The following is a 17,410-nucleotide window of genomic DNA, read 5'->3' as shown; positions in this document are numbered from 1 at the left end:
AGTAGTGACCTTTCGGTCGAAAGTGGAATAAAATAGAAAGTAGATTACTGCCCGAGCGAAGCGAGGAGAAAACGCACTCTCGCGACAAATCTACTCACTGTATACAATACGGGACTAAAGTCGATCATTCCTTCGGGTGATTACTGCTCTCGTTTCGCTTGGGCAGTAAACCCACCCACTGGAATAATCTATGATTTGAGTTCCTTGTTGCATAATGTACTATCTTCAAGCATCAGAAAAAAGTGGAGCGAAAATGGCCCTTTTCGCCCCTAGGGGCCAAAATGGCCATTTTCGCTCAACTTTTTTTATTTTTTGCTTTATTTTCTCACTAAACTATAAATTGTCAAAAACTTTCAAAATTTTAAAAAATTTATACAATTTTGGAAAATGTCCATATATGTATACATTGAACTCGGAAAAACTCTGTTCTCGAACCAATTCATAGGCAATAAAAAATGATCTTTCTCATACACTTTTTATAAAAAATACGGTGAACAACAAGCGACAAATGAGCTTTTCCAGACTCGGATGATGTTTTGAGAACTCGTGTCTGTCTCAGGCCTTAGACGGTGCCCTCGACTAACTCGTGCTCAGACATAGACCTCGTTTGGAAAAGACATTTTTTCGCGCCTGGTTGTACAATTTTATCCCTATCTGTACAGTGTAGTATTAAATGATCACAAATATACACGGAACAATCGACCTACAGTGCGGTTTCATCTGTTATTGAAAAATTGAAACGTAAAATTGTCCATACTGGGCGCATCCCCACTTTGTATTATGTATATGAACCATTCTACGATAAGTCGGGCACTTTACGGTCAAAAGATTGAGTTTTTGTATTTTTGTTTGGATCTACGTTTGGATGTATAAAATCTGAAGTAAAAGGGTAGCACCTTGATACCAAAAAGTACAGGTTAATTATTAATTACTAAAAAGTAGCCAAAATAGTCAAAAATGCAAATATCTGACAAAGAAGTAAAAATACTCGTAACTTTTAATAGGGACGCTCATTTTCAACGATTTTTTTTAATTACAGATCTTTGGCTCAGCTGTCCATTAATGCCGGAAAAAATATTGTTTGCTCGGCCAGGTATAAAATTAAGGGGGGCGTAACAATAGTATATTACGTGCCTAGGGAGGAAAAAACTTGGACAGTCCATATCTCGTGTAAATTGTCACCCGAGCCAAAGACGAGGGTGGCAAACATGAGATATGGGCTGTTCAATTTTCCTCCCGTGCTGCGTATACTATTTTTCTTCACACCAGCACCGAAAATGCACATTCTTCTCCAGGCGCTCGGGAGGGAATTTGGTACTTTCGATACATCAAGTTTGTAAAGTTTGTAAAAATTTTATCATTATCGCTGTACCTAAACTAAAAAATTTACATTGCATTTTGTTACAGAATGAGCTGTACTAACTTTGAGTACTTTTAATCAGGTCAAATCTATAAGGGGAGTTAAAAGAATTTGGACATATGCCTATCAATCCTGTTAAACAATTGTACATAACTGTACGTATCGGGACCGCCAGATTGTTACAGGTTTGTCCATAATATGTCACTGTCCAGGGAAAACGGACACTTAACTATAGAGGAAGTTCACTTTAATAATGTATCTAGTACTCGAATGATGGTTGAGGTTTATTAATCTTTTGAAAGTTCAATGAAGGTATTTCTTGGATAAATTGCCTATGAGGCGAACAGATCTAATACCTTATTATATAGAGTGTGCTTGCGTGCTGCATGATATTTGCTTGAAAGTAGAAAATACATTTGAATATCCAGTGATAATACCTGATAAAATAGATGTAAATCTAGAGCCAATAGATGTTAATAATGCAGAGCATCAAAATGCTCTTGCCAAAAGGGAAAACTTAACAAATATTGTAAATGCAGACATTTTACGAAGAAAATTGTAATAATATAATTGTAAATGTAATATAATAAAATGTAATTTTAATTAAGTATAGAATGAATTTACTTGATGATAAATGACAGTGAATAATGAATATACTTGATTTTGGTGTAAAACAAATTTTTGTAATTTGGAGAATAAAAAATCATAATTTATATTCCATTTTATTTATTACTTTAATAATATAACATATTGAATAAACTTTTCACTCTCATTGTGACACAATAAATGTAGAACAGATGGAAATCTGAAACATTTTGTAATAATACATCATAATGAACATTATTATGGTTAGCGTTACTTTTTCATGAAAAAAATAAAACTCTTTTTTATGTAAAAACAAAAAATAAATAACGTAAGATAATGAAGTAACATCATTTTTCGTCATCACTATTATCACTACTGCTTGATAAAGTAAATGTAAAATCCAACTAAAAAAAATGTGTGCGTCTCGGGACGCCCGGCAGAAGTAATAACTTAACTTGATTTAAGTAGAAAGTATTTAAAATTGAACTTATTTATTATTCAAATGAATATAATTTTTGGAAAGGATTATACAAATAAAGAAGTATTTTTTTCAAAGTAGCATGCTAATACTAACAAGAAATAATTATTTTTTGCAATAATGGTTTTATTATTATTTAAGTAAACAGTTGCAGTTCTTCGGTCTATTGGCACCACTTGAGGATGGATAATATATTTAGTTATGTGAGCAGCAGCTTTAGTCTTATTTTTTGTCCAGTTTTTGGTGAATATTGAAAGTGCAACCATACACGTGTTATTTCATTTTGATCGTTAGTTTCAATGTAAACTAATTTTCCAACTGCACTGTTCGCAAGCCCATCTACTAAGTTAATACTGGTTGCGATTATATAAAATTTATTCCGTGTAAACACGATCTCGTATGGCAATCCTTCTGTATCGATAACCGAAATTGGGTGTGTCCGAATTAGCTGTGCCGATCGGTAAGCTACCCTCCTCGAAGTACCGATAGAGCTGACTCAATTATTTTCACAATTATGCATTTAACAATGACACTGAATAACATAAATACACAGTAGTACTGTCTGTAGAAGGCGTTATACCAACGAGGAGTAGAGAGAGAATGAGAAAGACAGCGAAGGAAAGCGTAAGCAAAGTAATGCGGTATAGTATGCATAAGAGAGTAAATCTATAGGTATTGCTCGGAGAGGGAGGGGGTCCGAAAACAGTATAGCTATATGTATACTTATCCCTGTGGCCGGAGAGAGTGTATAAGGTCCTAAGAGAGTAAATCTATACTTAGCTTTGCGCACGGAGAAGGGGGCCTGCCGGGTCGAGAGCTAAGAGCCCTATACCAGTAGATATCACTGTAAGGCATTCCATTTAACGCATTCGATCTAACGCATTCCAGAAGTTACAAACATTGTAGGTTCATCGTCCCATAAGAAGTTATCACTTCAAAAAAATTAGTTTCACGTTTATTAAAACATTAATTATTTACAGAGTCTTTTCTTGAGATCGCGTGGCGGATACTGTGAGGTAAGATGGCGGGCGATGCGTCGCATTTTGTGGTCTTGGCGATAAGAGAGCGAGTGGCGTGCTCGACTCTGGCGGGAAGCACCCGGGGGAGGACAGAGCCCTCTAGTAGACGTCCCGGGGCTTCAGGCATTGTTTGCGGTGACCGCGAGATGGCGCCAACTGTCCGGGTGGAGCAACCGCCACAGGTACTCCCCCCTTAGAGAGCTTGCCCTCGGAAGCGAACGACACCTTCTTCTTGGCGCCAGGGTGCTCTAAAACAGAAAAATCTTCTTCTTCTTCCTTGGACTGGGCGTCGAACGGAGTGGAGTCTCCTGACTCCTCTTTGGCCTCTGGCGTGTCAATGGGCGGCGAGGTTGCCGCTGGTACCATCGGAGTGGTCGATGTTGCGTCGGAGATGTCCTGGTGGGCCGGAATAAGGGCGTCAGTTGTGACGGCCTTCTCCTGACCGTTGACCGTTGACCAGGATGACGAAGACTTTGTCGCTGGTCCTCCTGATGACCTTGAAGGGGCCGACGTACGGTGGGACCAGTGGCTTCCTCACCGCGTCGACACGTTGGTAGACGTGTGTACATGTAGCGAGCCGCTTGAGTCTGAACGGCTTGTAGTTACCGTGGTCAGCTGCTGGTACCGGTTTGATATCCCTGAAGAGTGTTCTCAGCTTCCCTGCAAAGGTACCCGGGTCTGCTGGAGCACTGTAGGAGGTGAAAAAGTCCCCAAGGATGCGTAGAGTGGTCCCGTAAAGCATCTCTGCTGGTGACGCCTGGAGATCTTCTTTTAAGCATGATCTGAGTTCCAGCATTACAATTGGAAGCCTCTCTGGCCATGGCGTGTGCTCCTCGCACATCAGAGCAGCCTTGAGCATCCTGTGGAACCGCTCGATGAGCCCGTTTGCCTGTGGATGGTACGGTGTGGTGTGTATCCTGCGCGAGACTATCATCTGGGCCAGGGAGGCGAACAAAGCTGACTCGAACTGGGTGCCCTGGTCGGTGGTTATGGTGATTGGAGTGCCGTAGTGAGCCACCCAGTGCTCGAAGAAGCTCCTTGCGATGGTCTCTGCTCGGATGTCTGCGATAGGCACCACCACCGGCCCCCTGGAGAATCTGTCTATCATCGTGAGACAGTATCGGAGGTCTCCGACGAGAGGCATCACGATGATGGCCATGTGGACGTGTTCAAACCTATTGTCTGGCACCTCGAAGGATTGGATGGCTTCCCTGTTGTGTCGCTGTACCTTAGCGCGTTGACAAGAGTTGCAGGACAGCGCCCAGGAGTTGGCGTCCTTGCGAATTCCAGGCCAAACGAATTTGTCTGCCAGCATCCGCACAGTCGCTCGTACACTGGGATGCGCTGGACGGTGAACGGTGTCGAAGGCTAGCCGACGGAGCTTGCCAGGCAGGTACGGTCGGACCACGTTTTTCAGGACGTTGCAGTAGATGTTGTGCTGCTGGACGGCGAGTTGCTGTAGGTCGAGGGTGCCGGTCTTCAGGAGATGCGGCAGCTCCTAGTCGTCGTCCTGATCTGCTGCGATGGTGGCTGGGTCGAGGAGCGACGGCATGCTGATGGTTGCGCATGGCCTCGAAAGCGCGTCAGCTACCACGTTGTCCTCACCCTTGACGTGTTCGAAGCGGGCGTTCAACTGCAGCACGTAGTGGAGGTGCCGCTGCTGCCTGGGTGTTGCCTTGTCGGCCGACTTGACTGCCGCGTAGACGAGCGGCTTGTGGTCGGTCCTGACGACAAACTCCCGGCCCTCCAGGATTCTGCTAAAATGTTTCACTGCCTCGTAGACTGCATGCAGCTCCCGGTCGTAAGTGCTGTACCTTCTCTCAGTCGGGGACAGCTTCTTCGAGAAGAAACCGACAGGTTGCCAGCAGCCGTCGATTCTCTGCTCCAAAGCAGTACCGATGGCGATGTCGGATGCGTCGGTTGCGAGAGCGAGAGGAGCCGTGGGAGAGAGATAACAGGCCCTGGAGGCGCCAGCCAAGCTGGCCTTCGCGGCCTCGAAAGCGGTCTCAGCTTCCGGCGTCCACTTAAGCACCTGTCGACTGCCCTTGCGGATGCCCTTCAGAAGCTCGTTGAGCGGAGCCTGCTGCTGAGCTGCATGCGGAATGCAGCGCCTATAAAAATTGAGCATGCCCAAGAAACGCCGTAGAGCCTTGGGCGATTCGGGCTTCGGGAAGCTGCGGATGGCGTCAACCTTCTTCTCAAGTGGTTTAAAGCCCTGGTTGGAGACGGTGAATCCCAGGAAGTCCACCTCCTGCTGGCCTAACACACACTTTGCGAGGTTGATGGTCAGGTGTGCTTGGCGAAGACGTTCGAGCAGCGCTCGAAGATGCTGCAGATGCTCCTCGTGGTTCCTGGACATAACGAGGATGTCGTCGATGTAGGCACGCGTGAATGGCAGGTCTCGAAGCAGGCCTGCAGGAGGTCCTCTATCCTCGGCAATCCGTAGCGGTCTGGGATCGTTGAAGCGTTCGGCTTCCGATAATCGCCCGCGGCGCGGAATCCTCCCTTCGGTTTAGGCAACATGTGGAGTAGACTGGACCAATGCCCTGATCCTGGACGGATGATGCCTCGTTGGAGCAGCTTGTTGAAATAGTCCTTGGCTGCCTCCAGACGCTCGCCGTAGAGCGGCCTGGGTCGAGAGTGGACCGGCGGGCCCGTGGTGTGGATCTCGTGCATGACCACCTCGCCGTTCAGCGTGGCTCTCCCCTCGTTCGGCTGCGCCAGGTCAGCGAACTCAGCTAGGAGCCGCTGGTATTCGTCCTGGGAGATGGCGGTGCTTGAGCCAGCAACCACCGAGACGCCGTGGATGGCCGTCGCCCGGATCTCCGCCGGGGTGGAAAGCGTCGCGGTCGTGGTCGGGTCGATGAGTCGACGATGCTGGAGGTCCACCAGATACCCTGAGTGGTGAAGGAAGTCCGCCCCCAGGATCGCAACCGGAACGTCCGCCACGACGAAAGGCCAAGGGATGGCTCGACGGAGTCCGAGGTTGAGCGTCACCAGGCGCCTGCCGAAGGTGTGGACCGGGATGCTGTTTGCCGCCACAAGGCGAAGTGGCTGGACGGCGAGCTTTCGATCTCGCACCCTGACCGAGGCAGAAGCGACAGCACAGAGCCGGAGACCACTAGGAAGCTGGTGTTGGTCGTCCTGTCAAGGACGTGGAGGCGGTTTTCAGCAAAAGCTGGGCTGTCGGAGACCGCCAAAGCTCCTGACAGCCGGCCTAGTTACCCTGGTTGTTTGGAAAGGTGCAGGGCTGCCTGCAGTTCGTCGCCTGATGTCCAAAACGCTGATGGTAGTAGCAGTGGCTGGGGTTGCCTGCCGGAGGCTTGGCCCGTGACCTTGAGCGGCTCTGACGTCCACCATGCTGGTTACTCTGGACCGCCTCGATGGTTTTTGCTGTTGCAGAAGCTATCTCAGCCATTGAGATGCGGATGGCGGCGAAATCGGCGAGGAGCCGAGAGTCAGCTGACGAGGATGGCGGGGCCGCCTCAGGTACAAATGCTGGAGCCCGAGCTGATAAAGATGCCTTCCTGTTGCCTGGATGTACGGCGAAGGTGGCGGGCCTAGTCTCGACGATGCCGTCGGCCACCTCTGCGAGCTCGTCTAACGGGCTGTTGCGTAGAATGCGCAGCATTTTTGCGATGTTGTCCGGCATGATGTCGAGCCAGCGGACGCGGAGAGCCTCGTCGTCGATGCTTCTGCCAGCCAAGGTGCGCATGTGACGTAAAAGCTGCGATGGCTTTCTCGTGCCCAGGTCTAACCCGGTGAAGAGCGTTTGTAATCTCTTCTGCGCAGTGAGCCCGTAGCGCTCGAGAATGCGCGCCTTCGTGTACGGGTACTTGCCTGTGTCGGGTGGCATACGCATGACGTCCAGCGTGTCCTGTACGGTCTTCTGGTCGAGGCTGCATACGAGGGTGTTGTAGCGGTGCAGATCAGATTGTTCGTATCGCCACATGTCGTAGCGCACCGAGGTTAGCGTCGCCTATTCCCGCGTTTCCGCTGCCACCGGCACCACCTGTTGCGTTGCTGTTGTCGCCAGCGCCTCCGGGAATGTTGCCAAGGCCGCCACCGGCACCGCTCTCTCCTGCCTGACTCGCCATGTCGACCTCGTTTTTCTCGTCGCTTTGTTCTGCGTCGAGGCTCGTGCGAAACTCCTTAGCTCTGGAGCGTAGCACCCGCGTCGTAATACCAGGCTCTCGGCGTGGAGTCTCTGTGGCACTAACTTTTCAGGTCCAAGTCCACAATCGACACTTTCACCTTTTGCACGTGTTCGTCTGTCACTCGCGAGGTCACCGAAATCCGCCGCGATCACGTCGGGGTCACCATTTTAGCGAGGAAGCGAGGTCTGGGATTTGGCGCTAAGAAATTCTACTCACTTTCTCACTTATAGTTCTAGTTTCACGTTTATTAAAACACTAATTATTTACAGAGTCTTTTCTTGAGATCGCGTGGCGGATACTGTGAGGTAAGATGGCGGGCGATGCGTCGCATTTTGTGGTCTTGGCGATAAGAGAGCGAGTGGCGTGCTCGACTCTGGCGGGAAGCACCCGGGGGAGGACAGAGCCCTCTAGTAGACGTCCCGGGGCTTCAGGCATTGTTTGCGGTGACCGCGAGATGGCGCCAACTGTCCGGGTGGAGCAACCGCCACAGGCCTCTCCCGTTTGCGCGGGCTCCGGCGCGCGGGAGCACGTGTAGTTCAGTTCTGACAGCTCCTCTCGAGTAGTCAGTCGACATTACGCTTTTGTACTTGCGATTGCGAAAGCCTCTTTATAAATTGCGTGCGAATAGAGTCGTCATCATCGTCATTTTTAGGACGATCGACACTCTTTATTGTATTACCGTGCGTTGCGTAGTGTGTGTGCATTTTGCGTGCGGTGTGCGGATTGTGTGAGCTATTCGAATGCGGTGTGCGGATTGTGTGAGTTCTTCGAGCTTTCTCGCCGTGTCGATCTCCACCCGGCGATTGCTACCTACGCGGCAGGGCTGAAAAGGCCTACCCGTGGTCCAGGATTGGTTCCCTCGAGACGTCGAGGCGTCCTGCGACCGAGGAAGGTGCATCCCACCAACGTGCGGCCAGGGCTTTACGTCGCGCCGTCCACGTCTCGTTCTGCGAATAAGGTAGGAGAGCTCTACAGCGTGCGAAAGGTACCTCGCGGCGATAGGATTAAGCTACTTGCGTTTCTTTTTCTGTTGTTATCTATAGTAGAGTCTCTCTTTTTTTGTATAAGCGTACACTGTAATTGCGTTTCTCTCTTTTTGTTTAGTATATCCTAGAGTCACTTTTCTTTGTATAATTTCCTTATTTCTAAAATAAAGCTATAGGCTTGTCACGGCTTTTCTCTCTACTCCGTGAGAGTTTTTACGCCGAGGCAAGTCGTCTTTTTTCTCCCGCGAAATTCATTGTGTTTTTCGTTGATTTATTCACCCAAATTTCCCTCACTCATTCCACCATTTTAATTTAATATATATAATTTGAACTCATTAGCTTCTGTTCATATATCATGAATATTAAGAACTAGTGGACTTTCTACAAACTCAACACTTGGTCTCAAAAACCCCACTTTACTCTTATTACTGAATATAATTATATATTTTTCTCTGCAATTATTCATTGGTTGTGATTTATTTATTTATTATTAATTAGCCCATAAGTAAATGTAATTAATGTATCAGATCTTCTAATATATGAAAATCATTAATAACAATAATAACAATAATAATACCTATACAACGCATGTGCGACATTTTAACAAAAATTAAATTCTTTAAAAGCAAGAATTATTTATGATTACTTTATGAATGCTTTATGATTTCTTTAGTGGTAACAACTAATCCATGCTAAATACTACGGAATACTTAGTGATTACTGTTCTGTTTTGGCACCAGAGCATCTGCTGCGAAATTTCATTTAAAACATTATAATTCTTTATGAATGCTTCTGAAACGGACATTCGTTAACACTTGAAGCTATAATTGAGAATTCTATGAAAATACTTATTGAAAAAAAGCATTCACTAAGGATTCATTACAATTCTTATACAATTTCCCAATGCTGATCGGGAAGTCTACTGCTAAGCGGTGGAACGACTTTCCAGTCGAGCTCCAGTAGCCATTGCCAATACGCGCTACTGCTGTATAACTTACTGGAGCTGCGATCGGAACACACATCATGCTAAGTTTTTAGATATTAGGTACAGTGCCGTTATTAACCAATCGCATGTCTCGATTCAGCAGAATTAACCTATCTATTTTCGGCTTCAACTTTCCGGTATCACTTTTTTAAAGAGGATATATCGTCGCCTCTTACGAAGACTAGCACAACTCAGATCCTCCGTCAAGACTAGCATAACTCGTGCAGTTGCCGCGAAAACTAGCACAACTCAAACTTTAAACAACCAATTTCTATAAAAATTTCCCAATTTTTGCGAAACTGTTCCTGATGAACGTTTTTAAATATTTACAATTTACAACTTTTTACCAAATTTAAAATTGTTTTCCCAAATACAATAGTTTTTTACAAACATTTATAGCACTGCGTGACCTAAGTTCGCGTTTAAGTCACGCCTATCCGTGACCTAAACAGTCCTTTATTGCACCGTGCTTTATCGTCCTCGCTACGCTCGGACGCTAACCGCAGTACAGGACTGTTTATGTGGCGGATAGTTATAACATAGCGGACTTAGGGCAAGCAGATGCTATGAAATAGTATACGATACTTGTGACTCAAATTGACCCATTATTACACGGCGTGTAATAATGGGCCGTTTAAGTCACATGTATCGTAATATACTATTTTTAAGTGTCACTTTTTTACAAATTTCCGAAACTTTTTAAAACTTTGAGGTTTGTCTGTCTTTGTCCAAGGTTTTCATGAACTTAACCAACCCAATAATTCAATAAAAACGTAAAAAACTCACATTTTAAGTAGGTGAGCTAGGCCGATACAGCAGCAGGCCGGTACGGCGGCAAGCCAATACGGCGGCAGGTGAACACGACGGTAGGGGATACTGGAGCCTGTCTACAATGCGTGCTTTCCGCTGTTCTGGCATTCCGTTCCGTTCGGCACAGACGCTGTAGTACCGATCGGAATATTCAATATGAGTAGTCCATCTCTTTTATCAACATAATCATTGATCCACGACGATGACATTTTGTTCGGTAGCTCCGAAACGACAAAGGATGCTCCGAAAAGACAGAAAAATTGTAGTCTGTTGGTGAACAAAGTTTGTAAAATAAGAACTAATTATAATACAAATGAAAATGCATCATCATTTATTTGTTTGTTAGATTTCTCAAACTGTCGCTTATCAATTTTTTTCAATATTTGATTTCAGAATACCAAGGGCTGCTCATATAATCACCTCATAAACAAGGCGTACAACGGAATTTTTGCAAGATTTTCACACACATATAAGTTTCTGAAGAGGATAAGAAAATAGGCAGTTGACGGACTTTCCTAATAATTGACGTTTGATGCAATGCAAGAGAAGAAGCTGTAAGAGATGAGAGGTATGTTTGTCCTTGCCATACTTTAAAAGGGATTTTTTTAATAGAAAAAAGAAATTAAACAAATGTTTAGCAATTAAAGTAATATTTTTAATAAGATAAAGTATACATACAAGAATAGAGGGCAACATATTCAGTATACATGTCAACACAAAATGTCACAAAAAATCTCCAAATGTGACTGTATCTCGTTATTAATAAAAAGAAAAAATATATAAAAGATTAAACGTTAAATCATATTAAACTAAATCATTGTGAAACATTCTACCTGTCATTATTATTTCAATTTCTGATTCTAGGATTAATTGAAGTTTTTCATTTGAACATCCAATCTCCCTGTTCAGCAAATACTTTGAAACAGGACTTATCATTTTCTTTCTTTCTTCTCTGAGTTAAAAAAATCTCAATTCTTGACGGATTTGCAGCTCAAATATGCAATAACCCGAGAAATAAAATAAAACTGTAATAAACCTTTGAAATACCTTGCACTTAAAGCAGCTTTTGTTTTGTTCGGCGAAGTATAGATATATAGATATATATCGCTATTGAACGTTTTCAACAGACGCCAGTCAAATGACGTTCTTTTGTTTTAGCTGACGAAAATTAACAGTTGCGGTTAACAGCGGAAATTTGTTACACACACACACACACACACACACATATATATATATATATATATATATATATATATATATATATATATATACATACTTAAAATTTCACCATGTCAGACGAAAGGGCTGAAGTGATTGATATAAATAGAGCTATAATTAAGGCAGTAGCGAAATTCAAATGTATCTACGATAAGAACGATGTGAATTACTATAACGATGACGTGAAAACGTGTATTTTTAACAAAATTAGTGAACACATAAATACAAAACTGCATATTAACCCTTCATGTAATTTTCTATAATCTAAATCAAATCTAATAATTATGTGCATTTCTTACAAATTTTTCTTTTATTTTGTTTCAGATGATGGATCAAAAGTGAAAACAAGATGGGAAAATTTAAGAAAAGTTTATATACGAAAGCATAAGAAAGTGAAGCAAGGTTACGTCACATCATATTATTTATATGATAATATGAATTTTCTGGATAAATATGTTTTACATATCCAGTCAGCTGGCAATCTTCACCAAAAAGCTGAAGGGGGTATTGCTAAGACAGATAACAGCACTGCAGATAAAGAAACAGAAAACGCAAGACTTTCTACCTGCTCCAACAACAGCAACTCACCAACAGAAAAATGTCACCGATGAAGAAGATCAGGATGAACAATATTTTTTACCGATAATAAATTTATTGAAAAGGATTCCTCCAACTGAAATCGATGAATGCATGGCTGGAATAATATCGATTATTCAGAAGTATAGAAGTATTAATAATTAATTTAATGTACAGTATTAAGGTAATAAAGTGTCAACAATAATTAAACATTTATAATAAAAGTTTTTTCATTTTTTCTTATCTTCTTCTCATCGTATTAACTACCTTTTAAAATCTTGAATGCTAATATGTAAAATTATGAAATATTTTATGAAACAGTGCATGAATAATTTTTTTTTATATTCCTTTAATTACAATTTAAAGAAATTTACATTTTCTGAAATTTTTAGTATAAAATTGATGATTATAAAATGTAGGATTCTTGCCAAGATACAGCCCCATGTGGGGAACAAAAATAATCCTTAAATTTATTTCTTATACGATTAGGTAAAGCCAAACTGTCTCTCTCTGCAACGATTGCATAATTTTCGTTGATTTCTATGTCTTAAAGAGGATTCTTACGTGACAATAAATAATTGTGTAACCCTATTACTGTGGTTATTAAAATATCACAATTTTCCACTTTAAATGCTAAGCTTTTTTGTAGCACTTCCCATTTTTCGTTCATAATTCCAAAACTGCATTCTATGGTCCAACGTGCTCTTGAAAGTCTATAATTAATCTATCTTTTCTTCTTTGCTTAGATCATTCTTCCTAGCAAAAGGCTTTATTAAATGTTTACTTAGTCCAAATATTTCGTCTGCCACAAACACAAAACTAGTTTGAGTAGATAAATTAGGCAACTGTCGTGGAGGTGGAATATTGGCTTCATTATTTCTAAGTTTACGTGCTAAATCAGAAACTGCAAACACACTTGTATCGCTATATGAACCTGTAGTGGGAAACAATAACAACGATTATGGATATTATCAATATTATTATATACAGTAAGTATCAACATTAATAACTAACCATAATCACCCAAATTGAACCACGTTATCCTTAATGTGGCATCACAAGTAGCTAATAGATCATATTTCTTGTAGTTTCTAAACTTAACTCCAGAATTTTTTGGCTTCACAATTCTAAAATGCTTCCCATCCAGTGCTCCGATATAATTTGGGAAATTCCAATGACTTTCAAATCCATCTGCAATTTGTAGCCACTCTTTTTTCGTAGGAAATTTTACGTACTTAGGTATTAGTACACTGTTTAAAATTCTGCAGACTTCTGGTATGATTGCATATATTGTTGATCTGCCAATGAGAAAAAGCCAGGCATCATTTTTTGCACAACCTCCATGTGCCAGATAACTGTAAAGAAAAATTTTGAATATTATTTATATCATAGCAGTATGCATATATGAACCTATGCATATAAAAATGTTTTTTCATGTAACAAAAATAATCAGTTAAACTTACTGTAATACAACAGCTAGACGTAGTTCTGGTCGTAGTGGCGTTCTCCAACTTTTTTTTATTAGTTTCTTGTGAACTAATTCATGCAAATCAATGAAAGAATCCAAATCCATGTGAAGAAAATCATAAAAATCTTCTTGAGAATGGATAGCAAAATAAACAAAAAGCGTTGAGAAAGCTCCGTAACGATCCCTTAAGTTTGCATGTAAATATGGTTTAATCCACCACCGTCTAATCCCTTTCTGGCTCACGTCTTCCAGTAATTTTAATAAAATTAATAACTGCACTATTAAAATTAATGCAATTATACATTTCTCCACTCTTCTCATTTTTGCTGATTTAGGTTACATCACACAACACAAGTACACTTTTATCACAAAAAATTTGTTTTCAAAAATTTTTCAATGTAAAACTTTCGTCAGAATAAATTTATGTAGGAAAGAAGAAATCTATCACTTATCAGATGTATGTTTACATTCCTGCAGAAGAAACTTTCGAGAAAGTCTAGAAGATGAATTGCAAATTATCTAGATAGGAAACTCCATTGATATTCCTGTCGGTACAACAGCGTTCTGTTCCGAACAGAACGGAATGCCAGAACAGCGGAAAGCACGCATGTAGACAGGCTCCAGAGGCAGGAGGATACTGCCCCCCTCCCATGAGTCCTCGAGAACTCTGCAGCGGCCGACCGCCCGAGCGCACTGCTATATGTACCCTCCGCGAAGCTACTTCGCTTGCAGGTTGCGCGACGCCACCTAGCGGAAGAGCCTCCGCTGTGTGGTTGGGGATGTGTGGTGCAGCAGAGCTGTGCGTGCACTGTGCCGCATACTCTGAACCAGTCCAAGCTTGTCTCGGTTGGAATCAACCAATGTAAACTCTTGAATACTTTGATGTTGTTTTCTAGATGATAATCCAAATCTCGGAATATAATGTTACCAACTTGTCTTTTTTCTCTTACAATTTAGAACATACAGTACATGACTCTGTCACTGTCCCATTTTGAAACACTCAAAATCTTTTATATCCTTGTTTTTCAGGCATTGAATTAGTGTTTGTCGAATACTTCTGAGATTATTGATTCCAATTTGAAGTTTTTTTCATTTTCTCCTTGTTCTTAGAATCAAGAAGAGGAGTATATCCTGTACTGCTTGGTGTTGGCCCCATTGTATACAAAATACGAATGATGCGGATGGCAATCAATGCAGCATATTTATAGGCTCTTACTCCCACTCCATCGATAAGCGATTTAATGATATACTTCGCTCCTTCAAATATTTATGCATAAGTTGTACATTATGGAGAGCACATCTGGCTCTGTAAGCGCCATTATGATGATGACATATAGTAACAACTTTAAGTTATCCAATGGCGGATATCCCTCCTCAGCTATAGCTATATCATGAACATTTAACTTAAAACGTTCTAGCTACTTTTCCTTAATGGAGCTCATGACTAGTATACGAGTTGCATCTCGGAAAAGTTCTCGAAGAATATTTCTAATTTCTGTATACTCAACGTCACCTGATAACCAAGATATACCGCGGTAGTGTTGTTTTAGCCCTATAATTTTATTTTTATATTTTTCTGTGAGTTTTCGCCATTTAAAAGGTGCTTTGAAGTGTAACACCAGCAGCTTAGCATTCTCACCTAGAGGAATAACAGTGAGCTCTTTGAGAATGAAATCATTGCCTGGCTGATTGAAGCCTTGCATATCTACCAAGTACTCCATCTCGAATGAGTTGAATCAACGATGCTCTCTCTCTCTCTCTCTCTCCTTTATACCACTCTCCCCACCTCTCTCCTCATTCAAACAAGTTCAAACAAGTTTCCTTACATCGCTATTGGCAGGATTATACTGAACAACACGATCATGTAGAATCAAGCAATAAGCAGATGTTCCAAGAGGAAAATTCTCTCACGACTCAAATTCCAATCGTACATCGACTGATGCGTTTTTCAAAGACTCATTTTGCTTTGAACAATCAATTACGATGAGAGGTAGGTAGGTGATATAGTGTTGCTTTTTCAGCATAGGCTCCATACTTTTTTCATAGTATGCATTTTGAAAGTTTGCATACATATCGTAGAGCGTGGCATATTGATTGCAATCGATATCCAAATTAAGATTTCCATAAGGATAGCACTGTGAATTCAGGAAGAGTTTTACATTACTGATGTTGCAGTGATCGAAGCGACTAGCATTCACATATCTCAATCTCTTTCAATTTGTTTGGAAGCCGAGGATGATAAAGCGTGCCTTTTCCAATTGATTAGACGTTTTGACTGTCCAAACATGTCTTGGTGTAGTGGGGAGCAGTGGATATTCATACAGCTCCCAACTACGAAAACTCATTTCAATCGATTTATTCTTTTGAATATGACTAAGCAGTCGAATCCTATGAATGTTAGAGAGTACTACATAGGGCATGAGCCACTCGATTTTCATCAAAGTAATTTTGAAATCTTCATATGTAGCTGGTGTGCCGTTAGTCGCAGCTCTCGTAGGTGTCTGTATAACAGCATTCAAATCATTCCTCGATCTAGTAAGTATAAGTTCATGCTTTACATTACTACTATTTTACGAGTCTTCAGCGAAACCTAGAATCATACTTAGTGGTATAGAAATATCAAAGTAGCCATCGCTATTCATTGAATTTTCTTTCTCCTCAACATCAAGCCAGCCGGCATTTAGAATGATAAGACTTCGACTAGGATTGATCGAGGCCCATCCTTTCATGAGAGTAGATAAACCAACGTTCTTACATTTATCGATCTCGATAGCATTAATCTCATATCTGATTTCCTCAAACATGTGACAGATAGCATTATTGACTATCTTAATATTTTGTACAAGCGTACCATCACTCTTAGTTATTCGACCACACACATGCAAGAAACTGCGTGAAGGTAAAAGACACAAGTCTTGATGTTGAACAGAGATGCGTATTTCATCACTATTATTGTAAGATGAAGCGGTGTAAGGTTGATGAGCGTGTATCTCAGAATTACACACCGAATCATCGTACGTCACGGGAGATTGAATATTTAGAATCTCGTTCATTTTTTTAAAGACAGCAGAGGAATATACACGTTACTTTCCACCAGGGCTTTTGACTCTTAGACCGAGTCCTTTTAAGAATTGTATATTTTGCCGTATTAGCGTTCTGATTGCTCGCTGACGACTGATGCTTGGTTGCCATTTTGGTTTGCTTATATACCCTCTACCAATGCAGAGCCTGTTTTAGATGTAATCTGATTGTAACTATCTCACCTTGCAAGTTAACAAGATTTTCGTCTTGATCAACTATACGTAGTTGCAATTGATCAATACTCTTCACAGTGATCGGAAGGTAAATAACTTGTGATGGAACTTCGATGATCTTGTAGCCTGGTGGTACTGCAGGAAAGAACTCGTGTACGGTACGCATTCGCTGACCGTTTATATAGGCACCAGCAGTAATGCTACACTCGATTTGTAGAGCGTTAACCTTGAGAATAGACAATGGTAGATCGGAGCTATGAATAATGTTAGCTTCAAGAATTCGTTGTGTGAAGCCTAGTAGTTGAGCAATCGAATCTCGCGGACGAAAATCAACGGTATGACTACACTGAATTACACTGTGAAGAGTGTTATTGTTGGGTTTGAGAGATATTGATATACCATTAAAAGCTAATGTATCATGAAGATAATTTTCTATATCTTCAATCTCATAGCTACTTGTCGGGCAAGTAAATTATCTCCTCACCTACGTAAAACTTGTTATTGTCCGTATCTA

General features: G+C 41.9%; 3 protein-coding genes and 1 long non-coding RNA gene across 10 annotated transcripts in view; 2 read left to right on the top strand and 2 right to left on the bottom strand.

The window, feature by feature from the left end:
* LOC100678870 overlaps positions 1-1,906 on the top strand; it is a 78,454-nt gene extending 76,548 nt beyond the window's left edge. The window contains exons 9-10 of the transcript XR_004226649.2: positions 1,040-1,341; positions 1,408-1,906. The gene's annotated coding sequence lies outside the window, so the exon portion shown is untranslated. The remainder of the gene's footprint in view (positions 1-1,039; positions 1,342-1,407) is intronic.
* The window catches only part of LOC100114533 (GTPase-activating Rap/Ran-GAP domain-like protein 3), a 282,814-nt gene that overhangs the window by 34,861 nt on the left and 230,543 nt on the right, over positions 1-17,410 (bottom strand). The window lies entirely within an intron of this gene.
* Positions 10,506-12,398, top strand: LOC100678973. Of its 2 annotated transcripts, none has more exons than XR_512203.3 (3): positions 10,506-10,662; positions 10,774-10,948; positions 11,923-12,398. It is a non-coding gene; the product is annotated as an uncharacterized LOC100678973 (long non-coding RNA). The 2 variants fall into 2 exon arrangements; XR_004226654.1 differs by having other exon boundaries at positions 10,556-10,653.
* On the bottom strand, positions 12,491-15,008 carry LOC100678940. Its single transcript, XM_003426259.4, has 3 exons — positions 13,638-15,008; positions 13,189-13,529; positions 12,491-13,108 (listed from the first exon to the last, which is right to left on the bottom strand). The coding sequence occupies exons 1-3, from the start codon at positions 13,961-13,963 to the stop codon at positions 12,894-12,896; spliced, it is 882 nt and encodes a 293-aa protein (XP_003426307.1). The 5' UTR covers positions 13,964-15,008; the 3' UTR covers positions 12,491-12,893.

The sequence above is a fragment of the Nasonia vitripennis genome, chromosome 2 (assembly GCF_009193385.2).
Source record: "Nasonia vitripennis strain AsymCx chromosome 2, Nvit_psr_1.1, whole genome shotgun sequence".
Taxonomy (NCBI): Eukaryota; Metazoa; Arthropoda; class Insecta; order Hymenoptera; family Pteromalidae; genus Nasonia; species Nasonia vitripennis.
Note: the sequence above shows the minus strand (reverse complement) of the source record. Positions and strands in the feature narration are given on the sequence as shown.